This window comes from Pogonomyrmex barbatus, unplaced genomic scaffold (assembly GCF_055798465.1).
Source record: "Pogonomyrmex barbatus isolate J1 unplaced genomic scaffold, ASM5579846v1 scaffold14, whole genome shotgun sequence".
NCBI classification, from domain to species: domain Eukaryota; kingdom Metazoa; phylum Arthropoda; class Insecta; order Hymenoptera; family Formicidae; genus Pogonomyrmex; species Pogonomyrmex barbatus.
The window spans coordinates 1,594,902-1,608,163 of NW_028297110.1; the positions used below are offsets into that span (position 1 = coordinate 1,594,902).

General features: G+C 29.9%; 2 protein-coding genes across 5 annotated transcripts in view; one reads left to right on the forward strand and one right to left on the reverse strand.

The window, feature by feature from the left end:
• Positions 1-72: 72 nt before the first annotated feature.
• On the reverse strand, positions 73-2,113 carry LOC105428362 (cyclin-dependent kinases regulatory subunit). 4 transcript variants are annotated; one of them, XM_011640645.3, is made up of 4 exons: positions 2,044-2,113; positions 1,026-1,132; positions 458-585; positions 73-356 (listed from the first exon to the last, which is right to left on the reverse strand). In XM_011640645.3, exons 2-4 carry the CDS (start codon positions 1,082-1,084, stop codon positions 262-264), a joined length of 282 nt encoding a protein of 93 aa, XP_011638947.1. In that variant the 5' UTR covers positions 1,085-1,132; positions 2,044-2,113; the 3' UTR covers positions 73-261. The 4 variants fall into 4 exon arrangements, with proteins under 4 accessions (XP_011638947.1, XP_088929034.1, XP_011638946.1 ...); XM_089072908.1 differs by having other exon boundaries at positions 458-591; XM_011640644.3 differs by lacking the exon at positions 2,044-2,113 and adding an exon at positions 1,884-2,037.
• Positions 2,114-2,837: 724 nt separating this feature from the next.
• Rat1 (5'-3' exoribonuclease 2 Rat1) overlaps positions 2,838-13,262 on the forward strand; it is a 30,366-nt gene continuing 19,941 nt past the window's right edge. The window contains exons 1-15 of the mRNA XM_011640646.3: positions 2,838-3,080; positions 3,548-3,675; positions 3,755-3,866; positions 3,952-4,125; positions 4,347-4,509; positions 4,605-5,062; positions 5,216-5,422; positions 5,558-5,698; positions 5,812-5,975; positions 6,103-6,271; positions 6,348-6,437; positions 6,981-7,137; positions 8,226-8,454; positions 8,801-9,007; positions 9,374-9,453. Coding sequence (XP_011638948.2) covers positions 3,006-3,080; positions 3,548-3,675; positions 3,755-3,866; positions 3,952-4,125; positions 4,347-4,509; positions 4,605-5,062; positions 5,216-5,422; positions 5,558-5,698; positions 5,812-5,975; positions 6,103-6,271; positions 6,348-6,437; positions 6,981-7,137; positions 8,226-8,454; positions 8,801-9,007; positions 9,374-9,453 — 2,554 coding nt within the window. The 5' untranslated portion in view covers positions 2,838-3,005. The remainder of the gene's footprint in view (positions 3,081-3,547; positions 3,676-3,754; positions 3,867-3,951; positions 4,126-4,346; positions 4,510-4,604; positions 5,063-5,215; positions 5,423-5,557; positions 5,699-5,811; positions 5,976-6,102; positions 6,272-6,347; positions 6,438-6,980; positions 7,138-8,225; positions 8,455-8,800; positions 9,008-9,373; positions 9,454-13,262) is intronic.

The window sequence follows — 13,262 nt, forward strand, 5'->3', positions numbered from 1 at the left end:
CAAATCATGTTTTCTACTTAAAAAATTCCAAATTTTTACAAGATATTTTTCGAAAAAATATTCATTCGAATATTTCTTAAAAAAAAACTGGATATTTTTTTATTTTAAATATAAAATAGTAGATAGCAACATACATATAATGAAATATAATATTCCATTCTTATGCTATTAATTTCTCTTGCTATTATACTTATAAATCAGCAGTGTACAATTAAGATACATCTTATTTACATGCAATTTCGTATTCGATCAGTCTTATATTCAATTATAACAAACGACAGTCTGTTCTCTCTGTGCGCATCTATGTATTGTTACAAAATCGGGTTTCAGTCTACGAAATAACAGAACGTGTGGCTCTGAAAAAAATTTTAAATACATTAATAAACATTGATTATAATTTAAAAATACATACAGTATATTTTTGATAATCGTTAATTTTATTTTTTAAATTTTTTACCTGGCCCATGCATCATATAATGAACCCATCCAGGACTTTGTTGGACTCCCAAATTTCTCCATTCAGTTTCAGTCATGAGATGAGTCTTTGGAACGTGTCTGGCCAAATCAGCTGGCAATATCACATGCCTGTTTCTCAACACAATTTCATTAAATTCAAGTTATGTGATTTAGTCGCTTAACTTATGCTATTATTAATTTATTGAAATTGATGTATTCCATAATTGTTGTATCGTTTATTCAAATTAATGTGTTTTATTGTATTACATATATTGTTAAGAATCCAAACTAATCTAAAATATTTGTTTCTTATATTTTTATATTTAAATATATTTCTTTTGACTGTTTCCTCATTTAAATCCTAATATTTATATATTAAATTAAGAGTAGAGAGTCATCTTTTCAAAAAAATCTTTTCAAAAACAAATTTCATGTTATAGACTAATATGAAATTTGTTAAAAATATATTTTTTAATATCATTAAATAATATTGAAGATAATTTTCAATAATTCATTACTTGTTTATGTTAAATATACATAAATATACATTCAAGTAGATACAAATTTACCTGTATTCATATCTATCATCACAATACTTTTCAGAATATTGAATTTGCTCTACTGGCATTTTGCTTAGGAAACCAACAAATATCAGAAGTTTTAAAAACTAAATGACCTAAAATAAAAATATGGCCTGATTTAATCTTAAAGATTTATAAAAATATCTATCTAATAAATCTTGCTTGTTTTATATAATCTTAAACGAAAGAATCTAATAAACAGCAATTAACAGTTACAATATCAACATTATAAATTTCCACTTGACAATACAAGTAGAATATAACATATGTTTTATATAACATTATATTATTGATTAAGGAATATCGATATTTTATTAGTTGGTGTTTATTGAAAAAATTTTATTATACCATAATTTATACCATAATTTTAATTAAATAATTTAAAATTTATCTAAAAAAATATAAAATCCACAAATATAAAATATACAGTATTTATACAATATTTATCTATAAAATTTTCATAAAAGAATTACAAACTTTAATAACTTCTTAATTAAAAGCAAAAATTCTGACAAAAAAATATTTGTTTCACTTTATTGTAAATTTATTTCATAAGTTTATTTTAGCAAAATAAAATTTCTGTAAATCAAAAGATTGCAATATCATGAGGTAAAATAATACATTAGTATCTGATATCTAATTCACTCAAGTAAATCATGTATTTTAGATAAACAATAAATTTGTTCTTTGTAACGGAACTAGCTTACAGATACATTTAAAATAAAATAAATATATATTTAAAATGAAAAAAAAAAAGGAAATTTTGTCGTTATTATTCATTACATGCTAATGATAAAACAATGCTTACAGTAACCAATCAAAATAAACATATATAACAAATCTAACCTTAAAACATCGAATTAACAGGAAAATTTGCAATAAATAAAAAAAACGTTAATTTAGACCTTAATTAATTAATTTCGTATTCGTATAATAATTGTATCGTTTATCTAATTTATTTCTTAAATTTTTTAATATTTTATATTAAAATTGTTTATATATTTACAGACAAGTCAGAAAAAACCGCCCGCGTTTCAGTTGGAATCAAGGTCGCCAAATCCAATAAAATAAATAACTATAATCATTAGTTTGGCAATACTGACTGGAAGCCACTAGCATTTTTATATGGTAAAAAATTTGTCATATATGACATATATAAATATATATAAACATATATATAAATATAAATATAAATAAAACATATATATAAATAAATAATATATTTATATACAAAATATGTTCATATATGTTTATATTAGATTCTTTCTTTTGTAAAATTTTTGTCTAGTATAAGAAAAATATTAGTAATAATAAGAAGACAAGAAATAATTAAAGCCAGCGGCACACGATGCTTTTTTTCCTGCTGATTTGCTAGCTGGATTTGCGTTGAGCTCTTGTCTTGGATTGGTATATTCTTTTGGATCTAAAAAAATATACCAATCGAAGACAAGAGCTCAACAAGCATGCGAATCCAGCTAGCAAACCAGCAAGAAAAAAAAGCATCGTGTGCCGCTGGCTTAAAAGAATAATTCCATATTGTTTCTTTTTTAAAGTCTTGTGTCCACGATGCTAGAAATCGGTCCAAGACCTCGGATGAAGAAAACATTGACCAATCATTTTAATCAATTAGCGGAAATAGTTATTGCATCAGACTAGCGCGGTTACGATTGCCGGTTGACGATTCTATTTCAGCCAATCACAATGTAGCAGATCCTGGTTACGGTCAATGTGATTGGTAATAATAGAATCGTTAACCAGTAATCGCAGCCGAGCGATCGCTAGTCTGATGTGGCCTTCAAGCTTCTCTCTAGTATCATATTTTAATCTATGCACGACTAAACCAAACTTTGTCCAGCTGTCCGCGTTTAGGTTAGACGACGTACGCGTTAATACAGTGATGTATTATAACATAATAGTACTGAGACTGTAATTAAAAATAACGTTGCTAAACGAAGTCCGAGACGAAAGATGGGTGTTCCAGCATTTTTTCGTTGGTTAAGCCGCAAATATCCCTCTGTAATTGTCCAGTGCATCGAGCAAAAGGTTAGACTACCGTGGAACTCTTTCCCGCTCTACACGTTTGTTTTTGGATTATCCATATTTACATCTCGTTTTCCGAAATTCGATTTTTTTAATAAACTTTTCTTATTTTTGATATCCTAAATATTTTTATGAATATTTAACTCGAATAAACATTGGTTATAATCTTTAATTATTAGATTAAATTTATGCGTTTTTTGATCTAGTCATATGAAATTTTTTATATTAATGTTGATTTTTATCAATGTCTATTAATTTTAATCTCAGTTTAATTTATCTTTTACCTTTTTTCTAAGTCTCAGAATTAAAAAAAGAAAAAATAAGTGAAACAAAAATATAAATTAATATATATTGTTGAAAATGAATATACAATGCGTTAAATTCAATGCCAAAGTTTAACAGTGCCATATAAAGATATTTTTTATAATTTAAATATGTGAAATTAAAATATTGATGATTTATATTTCTAGCCAATATCTCCGGATGGAATATGCATTCCTGTGAATTCAGCAGAACCAAATCCAAATGGAGTGGAATTTGATAATTTGTATCTTGATATGAATGGTATAATACATCCCTGTACACATCCTGAGGATAAGTAAGTATTAACAAAAGTAACATTGTAAATTAGTTATTTGGAAATTATTTATATAATTATATTCTTGTATGAAACACAGGCCAGCACCTAAAGATGAGGATGAGATGATGGAGGCTATTTTTGAATGTATTGACAGATTATTTCGTATTGTGAGACCAAGGAAATTGCTTTACATGGCGATCGATGGAGTCGTAAGTATTTTATATGTTAGATATAGAAAAGAAAATGATAAAATAAAAACGTTATTGAAAGTATTCATAATTCTTTGTTATGTAGGCGCCTAGAGCTAAGATGAATCAGCAAAGATCTCGACGATTTCGAGCATCAAAAGAAACAATGGAAAAAATTAATGAAATAGATAGGATACGTACTGAATTGAGCCTTAAAGGGGCATCCTTGCCTCCAGAGAAGCCAAAAGAAGAGCATTTTGATAGTAATTGTATTACACCGGTTTGTAACATTAAAATATATTAAAATAAATATTAATGTAATATATAAAAAATATTTGAATTATCTATTTAATAAACTATTGAAATCTGAAGTATATTTATATTTTTTAACAAATAAACTGGAATATTTTGTTATTGTTATTTATATTTTGTTATTAATTTTTGAAAAATGACCAATAAACTATAAAATTACATATTATATAAAAAAAATTTATATTTTAGGGCACACCATTTATGGCAAGATTATCTTCATGTTTGCATTATTACATTCATGATCGTTTGAATAATGACCCAGGTTGGAGAAATATTAAAGTAATATTAAGTGATGCTAATGTTCCCGGTGAAGGAGAACATAAAATAATGGATTTTATACGGCGACAAAGAGGTAAGCTTATATATTTTATATATTATTTTGTGTGTAATTATCATATATACACCACTTTACTAAAAATATTACGAAATTTTTTATTTTTATTGTAGCACAACCCGATCATGATCCCAATACACAACATGTTTTATGTGGAGCGGATGCTGATTTAATTATGTTGGGTCTCGCTACACACGAGCCTAATTTTACTATTATTCGTGAAGAGTTTAAAATGAAACCAAAACCATGCGATATATGTGGTCAATTAGGGCATGAAATGCGAGACTGTACAGGTGCAGAACCAAACCAAAAACCAGAGGAGAACACATATGGATCTGAATGCCAGTACATATTTGTACGATTAAACGTTCTAAGAGAATATTTAGAGAGAGAATTGTATATGCCAAATCTACCATTCAAATATGACTTTGAGCGTGCTGTCGATGATTGGGTGTTTATGTGTTTCTTCGTAGGAAATGATTTTCTACCTCACCTTCCTTCTTTAGAAATTAGAGAAGGTGCAATTGACAGACTTGTTGCTTTATATAAAAAAGCAGTATATAAAACAGGAGTATGTAATATTTCTTATAAAACAGATAAAATTAATTTATATGAATTATATTTTTTAAACAATACGTGTATTTCATATTTAAAATATATTAGATATTAATTTATGATAAACTGAATGTCTTTTACAGAAAGTAATTTTTTTAATTATTTGTAGGGTTTCCTAACGGATAGTGGCGATGTTAATTTAGATCGTGTTCAATTAATAATGTCAGATCTTGGTGATGTAGAAGATGAGATTTTTAAGAAAAGACAACAAAATGAATTAGCTTATAAACAACGTGAAAAAGAGAAGAAGAAAAGAAGTGAAGTTATTAGTAGTTTTAAACCAACATGGATTCCTGCAGGACAATTTGCGCCCACTGTAAGATTTAAGTTTATTGCATATTTTATATCTAAGAAAAAGTGCTAGATTTTACTAAAACTGATTTATTAGAGGTTTGTAATTTTCTATAATTAATATATAATGTGTAAATTTTAAAATATTAAATTTTTACAGGCTCTTGGACAAAAAGTGAAACCTATAGAGAACCCACGTTATGAAGCTTTTAAAATGCGCGTTATGGGTAGAAATTATAATACAAATACTGCCGATAATACAAACACTAACCATGCTTTAGAAAGCATGCTTAGACCTGAGGTATTTACTTTTATTTCCTTTAACTATGACTTACATATTCTTGAATTTGCAAGGTTATTATATAACATATAAGTGTATAATTCAGAAGTCAATTTTGTTTTTGCATGTTACAGAATGCAGGTAATAGAGGACAGAAACGTAAAATTGATGAAGTTACATCAAAGGATGATTCAGATGATGACCAAGCGCATGATGAAGTGCGACTTTGGGAAGATGGTTTTAAAGATCGATACTATGAATCTAAATTCGATGTATCTCCCGATAATCTCGCGTTTAGGTAATATAAGAATTAGAAATAAGATAATATTTATACTCTGATAAATTGAAATTATTTTTGTGGACAGAAAGAGAAACAGAAAGAATTAATGAGTAATATCTCATATAATAATTGTACTTATTTGTAGAAATAATGTTGCTTTACAATACGTGCGGGGCTTGTGTTGGGTTTTGCGATATTATTATCAAGGTTGTGCATCCTGGAGATGGTATTTTCCATATCATTATGCGCCATTTGCAAGTGATTTTATTAATATTGGCGGTCTTTCTACAGAATTTGAGAAGGACACTGTACCTGTAAATATTACATATTCTTTGTAGAATGTAAGTGTACTTATAAGTACATATATGATTTTACATTATTTTGTTACAGTTTCGTCCATTAGAACAATTAATGGGTGTATTTCCTGCTGCTAGCAGTAAACATGTACCTGTACCATGGGCGAAATTAATGACTGATCCAGTACGTATATTTTCAATATAATTAAAAAAAAAGAAAAAGAATAATATCAAGTTATTTTTATGATTAAATTAAAATGATTTGTAAATTATTATTACTAGAGGCATTAATGTACCTGTGTCTGAGAGGAATAACTTTAGATAAAATATTTTATTTTTCGTAAAAAATCAAATATATACAAATTATTTTGTAAACATTCTTTTTAGTTTAAAATTAATGAATAAATGAGTAAACATAACTGAAAGTTGCTAATAATTATATATCTTCTGTTTTTAACACCATTTTTTCCCAATGATATTAGAAGCAAATATAATTATTTGATAAATAAAAATAAAAAATATGACAAATAAAATAAAATATTTAAAAAAATTATTATACACAATTTAATTAAGTTTTCACTAGAACTCTCAATAAAATTATTTTTCATATTCAGATTAATATTCTATATGAAACTATAGACCTCTATAAACTATAGATATTACATGACTTTATCAAAATTCTTTTTTTTTTTGTGAAATATTTTTATGTAACTTTACTTATTTACAGAAATCGCAAATTATCGATTTTTACCCAGAAGACTTTAAAATCGATTTGAATGGAAAGAAATTTGCTTGGCAAGGTGTAGCTTTGCTTCCATTTGTTGACGAGAAGAGATTATTTAAAGCTTTAGCACCATATTATGACAGTTTAACAGAAGCAGAAAGTGAGTAATATATATACACACAAACGTTTTTGTTAATCATAAAACTTAAAACTTATTATTTCGCAAAGTGTTTACGATTGTCAATATTTTAATTATTAATAATATTAATTTTATGATTTATTCTCTATATATTTCATGTATATATATATATATATATATATATATATATATATATATATATATATATGATGCAATAATATTTTATATAATAGATAAATTTATAGAGCATATGATTATAAAGTAAAGTAAGTTAATTTAATTTCAAGTAATTTCAAGTTTCAATAAGTAGAGTTTAAATTTCTATGATTATTATTTATATTCTTAAAATTATTTATTCGAATGATAATCATAGAAGAAAAATGCAATTATACAATAATCTGTAATATTATTACGCTTATTCTTGACGCATAATAATAATTTATATATAATAAATAAATTTACACGATCTTAAAATATTTAAAATAAAATTATATATAAATTACATATAAAAATTAATTTTTTTCTCTGATTATTTATATTCTAAATTATTTATTCAAATGAAAAAATAATTTTTTGCAGTAATCTATAATATTATTATGTTAATACTTATCTATAAAATAAATTACTAGATTTTTTTATTTCATTATAAAATATAATCGTTCAAATATCTATTTGTATTTTCAGATTCTCATTAGCGAACAGTTTTAAATTTGAACATTTTTAATTTATCAATTAATAATTTAATCGATGATACAAAATGTGAATAAAATTCAGTTTAAATTTCGCGCGCTCCTAATTTACAATTTCGAACTTTAAGAACTAACTTCACGCGGTATTGAAAAAAAAATATAAAACTTGAAACTAGTCACGTGATCCCTCTTGTTGGAAATTTCCCGAAGCAACGAAGAATGCGTTTCTACTTCTCAATGTTTAATCGTCTAATATATTTCAAAAAAAAGGTTTAATTTTATACTCATACGAATAAATTCTCTAATTAAAGATGCTCTAAATTAAGATGCGAGATAATATATACATCCATCGTATTTGTACTTGTGCGTATTGCGTATTATGATCTCAGTTTTATCTTGAATTGCATCCTCCATTTTCAGAAAAAAGAAATGTTCGCGGTGACGACAGATTGTACGTCGGAATAGGCAACAACGGTTACAACTTCATAAAGGGTCTATATACGAATCGCGTAGGCTTCGATAAGGAAGTCGAAATAAGTATCGATGGAATGCGAGGCACCGGGTTCCTATCAGAAGATTGCGTGAGTGATGGGGGTACGTTACCCTCGCCCGTAAGGGGCTTGCCAGTTAGGAACAACAAAATATACTGGTTCGTATAAATAAATTCGTATGCAAATTTCCTTAACACTAGAAGCACTAGGCGGTCATTTCTAATCTTTCTATCTTTTGAATTAATGAATTATTTTTTATATATTAAATATACAATTTTCATATATCGTCTAACTTTTCATCAATTATTTTCTTTATTTTATGGACCACTAAAATTAGAAAAATTTTAAATACTATTTTTGATACTAAAAAAAAAAAAATTAAAAAAAAGTAGAATTGACAAAGAAGGATCGTTAGATACTTTTAGATAAATCAAATTAAAATGATTGCATTATTAATTGATGATGAAAAAAGAAAAATCTAAATGTCATATTTTCTTCTTATAGCATTAAATATAAAGATCCCAAGTATGGTAGCAATCATATTTTCCTCGCTCGAAAACTGAAGGGGGCAAAGGAGCCACCACGAGTCTTGAAACCACAAGACTTTGATGCTATGAATCGCAAAAATGGGAATCAGTGGACACCGCAAATCGGTTTCACCCGAACTACACAGTCTGCTTCGTTAGGACAGGCAGGACACAGAATGCTCGAGTAAGTATGATTTATAGCGATTAATTATTTGCATCTCTATGTTAAAAGTTTTTACTTTTACTAAGTATTTTTCGTTTTTCTTTTATTGTTTAAAATAATGTTATAAATAGTGTGTGTAAGATGCAATAAAAACTTTTATAGACTTATCGCGATAGAACAATTTGCAATTAGTTTTATATGAAATAAATAATATTTAAGGATGACTTTTGATTTAAATCTGAGATAATGATTTTTTTCTCCTAGTTGAGAAAATAAAGTGTGTTCATTCTCTTTCTCACAGTGAATTTTGTCTATTATTGCACGAATGTAGATGTTAAATAAAATGTTAATAAGTATTTCTTAATAAATTATATTTTTTTTTTACAGACATCATATGAATCACAATAACAGATCGGCAGTGTATGCAAATATTCCACCACCAGTGAATTTATATCAGCAATTTCATGGTAAGTCTTAATTTTTATGCACGTATTTCGTTAGTAATTAGTGATAACGATGTCTATTGACACAATATCAGAGGAGAGAAAAATATTATTAAACAAATACATTTATCCTAAGCGGCTTTTTATTGATATAATTAATACACACTAATTTTATTTTTAATTTTCATTGAAATTAGTGCGCAAAATTACGTACGTGACAAATGTAATATTAAAATTAAAATTCTGAAATATATGAAATCCTAGAAATTAATGCGCGAATATTCAATATTTAAGGCAATTGTGAAAAATTTAATACACTCATCGCATTAATATTTTTCTCTATAAGCGATCCAGTATCGAATATATTTTTCGTACCTATTGCATCGAATTTAAGATTTTTGGCATAGCTAGATGATAATGCACGGGATGTGTTTACGTTGAGACTGAACCGCTGAGCAAGGAAGGGATTGAATTGAAGGGTCGGAAAGGGCTCGCGTGGCGACCCTAACGAGAGAGCGTTTCGCAATCAGTCAGTCAGTCAGTCAATCGTTTTCTAACTAGGACCAGTTTCTCCTACTACTTGTTTTATCCCTTGTTTCTCTGACAATACCGAGATTAGAAGAGTCGAATTAAAATGCGCGCACGCGACTTCTTCAAGTTTGACGGTGTCGTGCGAGATCGAAGGTGGAGGTTCTCGCTATTCTTATCTGTGTTGATTACCAAAAGTTTTATTTTACATTTTATTCAGCATTTTATTTAATTACGATCGAAAGAAAATCATCGGAAATAACTTCTTTATTTCACACTGCGGTGCATTACTGACGATTTCTGTTATTTTGCTATCACGATTGGAGAAATTGTTACTTTTCATTTTGCACAATGTGAAAAAATTTCTCTTTTTTTTTTCCTCTAAATTTAAAAAATATGTCTTCTCAAATGATATTTGAGGAACATTGAGTGATCTAAAACTAACTTATTCTCTACTTTATCTGTCTGTGAAACTGCGGGGGACGGTAGCTCGATGAGGAAGTGGAGGAGAGTGGTTGCCCCATGTCGCATCGCTTGTGTCACGAAGGTGGGCGGTGGTGAACCGTTGGTAGGTGGACAAACGATGAATCGACGGCGAGTCAGAGGGTGGTTGATGTTGGCTGGCGCGGAGGGCTCGAAAGCACGAGCCGGCGGGGGTGGAATGGGTCGCAGGGGGAACGGGGTGCGAAGCCGAAGGGGGCCCTCGGTTTCTGGATTAGCTCCGAGGGTAGTTCGTCACGTAGAGCGTGACTCCGGCCGTTTTGTTGTTTGGCACGTCGAAGCAGCGACGGTTCCCTGGCTTCGCCCAATTATAAAACAAACGCGGTGCACTCCGTAATTATCCAATTAGCGAACGTGCCTACCCATCGTACCGCCCCCCTCTCCTGTGTGTCGCGTTCCCGGTCTGCTTTCCTATCTTCGTTGCGTTCTCCAATACGTTCATGGCACAAAAGCTATGTAATAAAAGCTTGTAATATTCAGGATCTGTGCAGGGATCTGTGCAGGGATGATCGAAAAAATTTTTTATAACAATCCATATCGATATTTTATTACTAAGCAATTTATCTGTTACTTGAATTATTTCAAGAGATTGAGAACTTTATTTTGAATTTCTGAGAATACCATAGTAATTTAAGGAAAGTCATCTCGAAATGATAAAATATGCAATTTCGAAAAATATATTTGGTATTAGAAGATCAATTGATCTTTATTTAAATCTGAATTCTTACGAATAAAAATAAAGATATGCATATAGTAATAATATTTTTTTGATAAATTATCTTTAATAAAGCAAAAATGTTTCGTGACATTTATCGATTCATGGCCTATTGATTTATTAATTAGTTTTATATTACATGTAAGTTTATTATTTAATTGGTTTTTTTAATTTTATTCATTTTATATGATTTCTTATAAAGTATTCCTTATAAGTTACTTTCCTTATGAGTTGTTATACTTTCTATGTTTCGTTATGCTGTGACCGATCGTCTTTATGCGTGAACATAAAAACAAAACGTTATATGGGGTACGGATGTGTGTGATTGATTTACTGAGGGGAGTAAATGCCACGCACAGACAGAAGCGAACCCTCGAGAGAGTAAGTGTCGAGGATACGAAATGATTTTCCCGTGAAAAACGCAAGAAGCTCGCGTTTTCCTTCCTCTCTCGCAGACACGTTACTTTAACAGTTAATTTATTAGCTCGAACTTAACATTCTAAAATTGCTTCTAGAATATTAGTTGAAGGTACTAAAAGTTTAAAATAAATTAATAAAAGACATAGAAAGAGACACACACACACACACACACACACACACAAAATATCTCGAATGTTAATTTAAAGATTATGATAAAAATTTCATAAAATCACGTCCAAATACATGTTTAAAATACACAGTGATTTTGTTAAATCATCAAGATATATTGTTAGCGTACGATATAATCAACCGAACACGAAAGAACAATTAAAAATATGGCCAGATACAGATCTGAAAATAATTTTGTTGCTATCAAAATTATTATGTAGAACGCTTAAGCATGATATTGATACTGCAAAAATTTTTTTATATTCTAGCCATTCAATTTAAACATCCTGTATAATGATGGCTCAACAAAATTATTTTCACATCTATATTTGGCTAAATTTTTTTAAGCTTACTGTAGCAAAACTATTCTTTCCGTGTGAAGAAAACTAAGAAAGAGTTAAAGAAGATACGATTAAACGAACATATAAATATCGGACATGGACAGTTTTCCTTTATATTCACTTACGTGTTGACTTTTTTCTTCTTCACAATACCTTTATACCGACGAGATGTGTTCCTGAATACCAACAAATTACTATTAATTGCTACGCGCTATTCTCCAAGACATTCTTGCACGTAGATCTCGTATATCGGCGTAAGCGCGCTCGCGTTATTAATCCGGTATGCGCAATCCGACGATGTTGAAGTAGCGAGACGACGTCGTAGGCGAGCGAATAAACAACAAGTAAACGGTATATCTCCTCTGGGAGGGACGGAGCTCGGCCGACGGGGGAGGGTCGTACTTTGTCCGCTCGTCCATCTCTGTGTCCAGATGACAGGTGCAGGGAGCCCTCGTTAGACAAATTAAGCAACCTTTCTGGCCTCGCTGGTGCTGTCGTATGTTATATCTTCGTCTACTTTTATCTCCCATCCATTTTCTCTCTCCGCGTGCACGCACGCATGCACGTACGTACGTACGCACGCACGCACGCACGCACGCACGCACGCACGCACGCACGCACGCACGCACGCACGCACGCACGCGGGCACATTCGCACGCACACACGTGCGCGAACAGTTCGTCCGGGACTGGTTTCGAGTGGACTGCAAACACTCGTGTAAGCAGCAGCAGCAGCAGCAGCAGCAGCAGCAGCAGCAGAGGCAGAGGCTCGAATTGTGTGGAGACTGGGCATAAGACGAGTCTCCGGATCTGTACGGCTACCGTGACAGAGACACCGATGATGCAGTCCATCTCGAGCCAGCTAAAGCCCTCGAAATTATCTTTTAACTCTTTCGATACATCGCTCTCCTAGATTTCGTGACGTATTGCATTTGCACGCGCGAGACTGCACATTCCTCACACAGGAGAAAAAAAAAAAATAGTCTTGAGTCAAGATAGATGTTCTTATGTATAGACGAGACTATTATAATTTTCACATAGAAGATCTTTAATCTTGAGTTGAGCAAAAGTTAATACTTGCACCGATACAAATTCAATCAGATCAAGACCAAAATTTTTAAGAAGATTATAATATTCTTGCTTATATATAAGAATATTTGT